This window comes from Cebus imitator, unplaced genomic scaffold, assembly GCF_001604975.1.
Source record: "Cebus imitator isolate Cc_AM_T3 unplaced genomic scaffold, Cebus_imitator-1.0 Scaffold83, whole genome shotgun sequence".
In the NCBI taxonomy this organism is placed as follows: Eukaryota; Metazoa; Chordata; class Mammalia; order Primates; family Cebidae; genus Cebus; species Cebus imitator.
This window is the reverse complement of record NW_016107398.1, coordinates 62,266-69,500: the sequence shown is the minus strand read 5'-3', so window position 1 is coordinate 69,500 and position 7,235 is coordinate 62,266. Positions and strand designations below refer to the sequence as shown.

At 43.5% G+C, this 7,235-nt stretch overlaps 1 protein-coding gene across 1 annotated transcript; it reads right to left on the bottom strand.

The window, feature by feature from the left end:
- Nucleotides 1-268: 268 nt before the first annotated feature.
- LOC108308152 (olfactory receptor 5AU1) lies at nucleotides 269-1,453 on the bottom strand. The gene has a single exon (XM_017533838.2). It carries the CDS (start codon nucleotides 1,307-1,309, stop codon nucleotides 335-337), a length of 975 nt encoding a protein of 324 aa, XP_017389327.2. The 5' UTR covers nucleotides 1,310-1,453; the 3' UTR covers nucleotides 269-334.
- Between the last annotated feature and the right edge of the window lie 5,782 nt (nucleotides 1,454-7,235).

Genomic DNA, 7,235 nt, shown 5'->3' with positions numbered 1-7,235 from the left:
GAGGGAGGGAGGGAGGGAGGGAGGAAGGAAGGAAGGAAGGAAGGAAGGAAGGAAGGAAAATACTCAAACTTGGAAAAATGAATGAAGCATCTCAGCATGGATAACTAAGTCTTGCCAACAGGTTCAATTATACAACAAGCAGACACACCATTCTTGCTACTTAGTCTCTAGGACACCATTGGCTCTTCTGTGGCAGGTAGATGCAGAAGCACCTGCAGCCCAGAGGGCATGCCCACTGTTCACAGGGGTGGGCATGGGAATGTGCTCAGGGTGACACCACCCAAGATAAAAGTTCCCTTGGCTTTCTAAAGATATGTGGTAATGCATTGAGAAATTATTCCATTGTTTTCCTACCCCAAATCTTTCTTAAAGCTTCCTTCACATCCTTGTTTCTCAAAGAGTAGATGAGGGGGTTTAGCATTGGGATCACCACTGTGTAGATCACAGCAACTGTGCGGTCCTGGGTCAGGGAGTAGCTGGACCTGGGGCGCAGGTACATAAAAAGTGTTGTGCCAAAGAAGAGGCAGACGGCAGTGAGGTGGGATGCACAGGTGGAAAATGCCTTAAACTTGCCCTGGGCTGAGCTCATTCTCAGGATGGTGTTGAGAATTAAGAAGTAGGAGATCAAGATGGTGAGGGTGCAGCTCAAAAGGTTGAAACCAGCAAAAATGAAGAGCAGGATCTCACACAGTAAGCTGTCCACACAAGACAGAGATAGGATGGGTGGTCCATCACAGAAGAAGTGAGTGACCACATGAGCACTGCAGAATTTCAGACTAAAGATACAGCTAGTGTGGATAAGAGAATTGAGGAATCCTGCACTGTAGGAGCCCATAATCAGCGAGGCACAGACCCCAGGAGATATGATGGCTGTGTAGAACAAGGGGTTACAAATAGCGACATAGCGGTCACAGGCCATGGCAGCAATGAGATAGCACTCACTGGTGGCAAAACCTGCATAGAAGAACATCTGAGTCATGCAGCCAAAGTAGATCACTTTCTTCTTTGCCAAGAAGTTCACCAGCATCTGGGGCACAACCGTGGAGAAGTAGCAGAAATCCAAGAAGGAGAGGCTCTTCAGGAGGGAGTACATGGGTGTGTGTAAGGTGGCACTCACATGGATCAGGAGGAACATGACCAGGTTCCCCCGCAGAGTGGTGGTGTACATGCCCAGGAACACCACGAAGGGCAGCCTCTGGAGCCGGGGGTCGGTGGTGAGACCCAAGAGCTCAAACTCAATCCCTTGGCTCAGGTTTCCCCTTTCCATGCTTCTCCAGTGCTCTGGGGTGGAGAAAGAAGACACCACCATGAATGAGGTTGAACTACCTGGGGCTGTGACTGAATTTAACTCTGCCTAAGGACAGCCTTCCAAAGATGAGTCTTATTGAGGGCATTTGGCTTTGTAGATGAAACTCTGTCATAGAGATGGTCTTCTCTCCTTGGTTGGTTGGTTAGTTGGTAAGTATTATTTGAGCAGCAATGGAAAATTTAAGAGAAATATCCACAATTTGGTCTTGGGAGATCTTAAAAATTCTAAGTAATGAAACAGTCACTCACCAAGTATAAACTCATAGTTTTCCATATGCTTAGCTCTGTGTTCTCCCTATCAGAAATTCAAGAGTGCCTGACCTCGGGAAGCTTATATTCTAGAGACAGTATGTTTTGTGTTTAAGCCATAAATACTGTCAGACTACCAAGGTTCAAAGTTGGGACTTTACCATTAACAAGTTGTATAATCTTGGGAATGTTACTTTACCTTTCTGAGTTTCCATTTTCCATCTGTGAAATAGGGATAGCACCTGTCTCTAAAGATTATTATAAAATTCAATGAGTTATTTCATGCAGAGAACTTGAACAAATTCCAGCACATTGAGGAAGTTCAAATAAGGTTAACTATGAGCATTCTCACTAAGAAAATAGACCCAAAACCTAAATACACATGATAAATGAGATGAATCCACAACAAAGCTTAGCAAGCAACTTACCACCTAACAGTATAGACAGACACGCACATGCTAAGCAAGCATGACTAAACAGGACTTTAGAGAGGCTGTCAATGGCTCATTGGCTCAGCTGGCCCTGTAAAATCAGCACTAGCCAGGCAGTACTGTGGGTACTTAAGGAAACAAGGGCTGAGAGTGTGGAGAGATGGAGGTGGTGTAAGACTGCATGGAGGAGCCTCCACCAACGGGAGAGTACCCCTCATCGTTCACAAAGCTGCCTATCTTTTCCAGAAAACAAAATCATGCTGGACTCAGGAGCTGTTGCAGCCAGCAAGGAAGGAACAAAGTTTCTCCAAGAGTGAGGCTTTGTGAAAATGCCTTTTCTATTTAGAGAGAGAACAAGGCTGTGAATGCATCACCTAAATGCCACACTCTTCTCTGCCCCACTGGCTCCTCTACCATGTCTTCCCAAGTAGTTACCTCTGGGTGCTGAACCAGTTAAGCACCCTGTGCTCTTTGGGGAGGACTCTCAGTTACAAAGACTTTGAAGCCAGCAGATGCGACTGAGTAGGACAAAAAAGGGCAAAAGTGAGCTGCCTCCTCCTGCCCTGATGAGAGTAAGTGAATAACACACCTGTGAAAAGTGTTGGGAGAATTTGGGACAGGAAAGAGCTGGGTTGAGCAGGCAAAGATTCTGACTAATTCCAATCGCATAATTTCCAGAATCATCAAACTACCTGGGCAGGAGAAGATTCTGGACAAACAAATGTAGTTTCCAGGCAGGGAATGGAGTCACTATTTGTGTTGATAGAATACTTTGAATAGTGACAAGAAAAATGCTTTTAGAAATGCCCAAAGAGGTAACATGCCCTACTAAAATTGAGACACAAAATGTAAGTCCAAATTTGAACAGAGAACATTAGCAACTGCTTTTAAAGCACATGGAATGCAATTTTGTGGCTTATTTCATATCATGAAGATGTAACATTCGGCTATCCTTAATCTAATAGCTGCCATTTTATAATAAATCCCTCTATTGCAGAATGTGGGCAGTCCTAGATTTGGGTTGCAAATGTCTTTGGTGCCATTGGTGACAAAGGCCAATTCAACTTCGAGACAAATTAGAGGACTTCAGATAAATGACTATAAAACTCCCAGAGTGGAAATAACTTGCAGGAACTTCAAGAAAATAGAAAGATGGTCATTAAGAGTGGAGTAGAATTTTGAAACACAGCTTTTCATCTTCTTTTCTTGATGGATTGTTTCAGTTTAGGTAACAGATCTGCAAGTATCTCTCTGATTAAAAGAATAAACAAGGCCGGGCGTGGTGGCTCACACCTGTAATCCCAGCACTTTGGGAGGCCGAGGCGGGCAGATCACAAAGTCAAGAGATTGAGACCATCCTGGCCAACACAGTGAAACCCATCTCTACTAAAAATACAAAAATTAGCTGGGCGTGGTGGTGTGCGCCTGTAGTTCCAGCTACTCGGGAGGCTGAGGCAGGAGAATTGCTTGAACTTGGGAGGTGAAGGTCGCAGTGAACCGAGATTGTGCCACTGCACTCCAGCCTGTTGCCTGGCAACAAAGCAAGAGTCTGTCTCCAAAAAAAGAAAGGGAAAAAGAAGAGAAAAGTAGGAAGGTGAGCAATGCTCAGGACAGTGTGGATGAGGCAGGGGGTCTACACTGGGGTAGAGTGATGGGATGGGATGGGGTAGTGTGGTGGGTAATACAGTGGATAGCTGATCAGAGCCTTCAGATTTATCACTTGCTTTAAACCCACTCTCTCTCCTCCTCCTCCCCTTTCCTCTCATCTCTCTTCGCCAATCTGCACTAAGTTCAAAATTATTCAGAATATAGAGTGACTCAAGGAAAGGATTATGGAGTAACTGGCATTTCTGACAGTTGTTTAAAGGATGCTGGAATCACCACTATTCCTGTTGTCTATAGTTTGTACCTGTGAATGAAATGTGGGAGGAAAACTTAAAGATGATCTTATAAAATTGGAATGGATTATAGAGTGAAGTGCATAAGAGTGAGAGCAAATGCCTGGAGCCTGTGGATGAGGGAGGTGTAGGGAAGAAGCTCTGTTAATATCTGACTTGTTGCCTACTCCCTGGGATAGCACAGTAAGAACACATGTGGATATGAAGGGCAGGCAGCCAAGGAAAGCAGCCAGTGAGATTCCTTGAGCAATAGTGATCCAAAACAATGGTTCTTAAACAGTACGCTGCCTTGCCCAAGGTTATATGTGCAGATTCCAGATCCCAACCCACGGAAAATTTAATCCAGTAGGTCTATAGCTTGCCCCCAAAGTATTAAACCATGGGGTACTTTCAGGAGCAGACAGATCTTCCTAAGCCACATGTAAATATCTATTCCTAGCTTGTTAGACTTGTCTGTGTCCTGGGAAATCAGCCTGTGGGTAGAATGGTCATCCTGGATATGCTCTTCCCTCCAGAAGACATATCTGTGGTTAACAATTTCCAGAAATCTGGGTTACTACCTGATAATAATCTAACACCAGAGTGTTTCCTCCTCCAAAGTTGCTTCAGACGTCCTTAAGTAAACCATTGAATTCCAGCAAAGCGCCTGGCTTAACGTCAGAGCTGTTGCTCTGAGTGTCAGAACACAAGCCTTCCACAGAAAAACAACAAAGACAAAGCCAGACTCATTGTGTTCATAGACTGGGCATCAGAGCCTGCCACTGAGTTTAGCTTTTCACGTTGTGATAGGTATGAGGCAGCCCCACTCTCTGCAAGCTCCTCAAAAATGATCTTGTGCTGGCAGGAGTCACCCCAGAGCCGTCTTTTCCCCTGGCAGCCCAGCAGCTCACCACTAGGGAGGAGGATGTGTTCACTGATTAAAGTTTAGGAGGCAGGTGAGGAGGTGGGACTAATTGGCCCCCTGTAGGCTCATTAAAATTTTGAAAAGTTTCTAGCATCTCTTAAGAGTCTACCTCTGAGGAACCAAGTGGCTGGGAAACTAGGAATGAGGGGAATAGGTCCACACAGATCCCTGCAAATAGGCTGATCGTTTGCCCCAAAACACTACTCCACTTTCACCCTAAACTTAACTCTTACGTGATTATCTGTATTTCCTTGACACTGGAAAACCAAGTTTTTCTTTATTCTATGCCAGTTACCCAATGTACATTTGTGCTGTAGATTAGAGCTGAGGACCTTCCTGCACTTCAAGATTATAGTAACATTACAGGCATGTTATGTGGTTCCCAAATAGTTGGGAATTTTCTAGGGGTCTTTCTGTTATTGGTTTCTAATTTAATAGCATATGGTCAGAAAATTTTGTATGACTTGATACTTTTGAATTTATTGAGATTTACTTTAAGGACCAGAATAGGACCTATCTTGGTGAATGTTCTATGTACACTTGAAAGGAATACATATTCTGTTTTGTTGAGTGGAATGTTCTATCTATAACTGCCAATTAGGTCAAGTTGGTTGGCATTGCTGTTCAATTCTTTCTAATCTGCAATAAATCTCATCCAGTGTATGTTTTCACATCAGACATTGTAGGTTTCATCTATAGAAGTTTGTTTTTGGTCTCTTTTTATATCTTGTCTTTACTCATTTTTTGTACATATAGAATATAATTATAACTGTTTTAATGTGCTTCTGTACTATAATATCTGTGTCATTTCTGGGTTAGTTTCAGCTGCCCTTGCTACCCTGAGACTGAAGAAGGAACAAAGACCTTAAGAGTACCTTATCCATACTTCCAATAAGCAGCAGTCCACCCAAGGAAAGGAGGCCAGTCCATCTCCCATGGGTTCCACTTACGCCTCACCTCCCTCCCCTCACTTATCACCCAACAGGGAACTCTCAGCTTGGGCCCATGGCCCCCATTCAGGGCTGATTACACTGAGTGATTGCTGACCTGTATCTCTCTGGGGTAGGGCCCCCAGGAGACAAGCGGAAAACTTTCAAACACAACCACTGCTAAAGTTCATTCCTCTGATACCTCCAAGTTAGGGAGGAAACATAAACCCTGAGAACACCCCAGAGCTGCAGGGAAGCCTGGAAGTGCCAAGCCACAATCTACAGGCAGCGTTCAAGTGAGAGGGGAGGCCACACTTTCAGAGAATTGAGAGGGAGCACAGCTGCAACTGTGAGGAAATATAGGGGAGCCACAGGACTGAGCAAGAGCCTACCAACTGACTACTACACCTAAGGGCCACCTACTGGATCACACCCCAAAGATTTAGCACCAAAAATATCTCACTAACATACCCCTCTGTAAAACCAAAGACAAGTCAGCTACAAATAATGACCCTACACAAAGCCCCAGCCCTGTGAAAACATCCAGAATAAAGGTCAATTTACTGTACTCAATCTACACCACAGTTAAAGGAACACTTACATGCAGAGACAAGAAATAACCAATGTAAGAACTCTGGCAACTCAAATGGCCAGAGTGTCTTATGTCCTCCAAATGATTGCACTAGTTTTCCAACAAGGGTTCTTAACCAGGCTGAGTTGGCCGAAATGACAGAAATACAATTCAGAATGTGGATAGGAATGAAGATCATCAAGATTTAGGAGAACAGCAATACCCATTCCAAGGAAACTAAGAATCACAATAAAATGATGCAGGAGCTGACAGACAAAATACCCAGTATAAAAAAGAATCTAACTGATCTGATAGAGCTGAAAAACACACTAAAAGAATTTCACAATGAAATCACAAGTATTAACAGCAGAATAGATGATGCCGAGGAAAGAATCACAGAACTTGAAGACTGGCTTTCTGAAATAAGACAGTCAAAAATCAAGAAAAAAGAGTGAAAAGGAATGAACAAAACCTCTGAGAAATATGAGATTATGCAAACAGGCCAAATGTATGAATCACTGGCATCCTTGAAAGGGGCAGGGAGAAAGCAAACAACTTGGAAAACATATTTCAGGATATTGTCCATGAAAACTTTTCCAACCCTGCTAGAGAAACCAACAGTCAAATTCAGGAAATACAGAGAATCCTTGCAAGATTCTACACAAAAATACTATCCCCAAGACACATAATTGTCAGATTTTCTAAGGTCAAAATGAAAGAATGTTAAAGGCAGCCAGAAAGAAAGGGCAGGTCATCTACAAAGGGAACCCCATCAGGCTAACAGTAGACCTCTACAAGCCAGAAGAGACTGGGGACCTATATACAATATCCTTAAAAAAAATCTTCAACCAAGAATTTCATATCCAAACTAAGCCTCCTCAGTGAAGGAGAAATAAGATCCTTTTCAGGTAAGCTAATGCCAAGGGAGTTTATTACCACCAGACC

Bases quoted from the DNA above. Each gene is read 5' to 3' on its own strand.
- LOC108308152 (XM_017533838.2), bottom strand. From the start codon at position 1,309: ATGGTGGTGTCTTCTTTCTCCACCCCAGAGCACTGGAGAAGCATGGAA.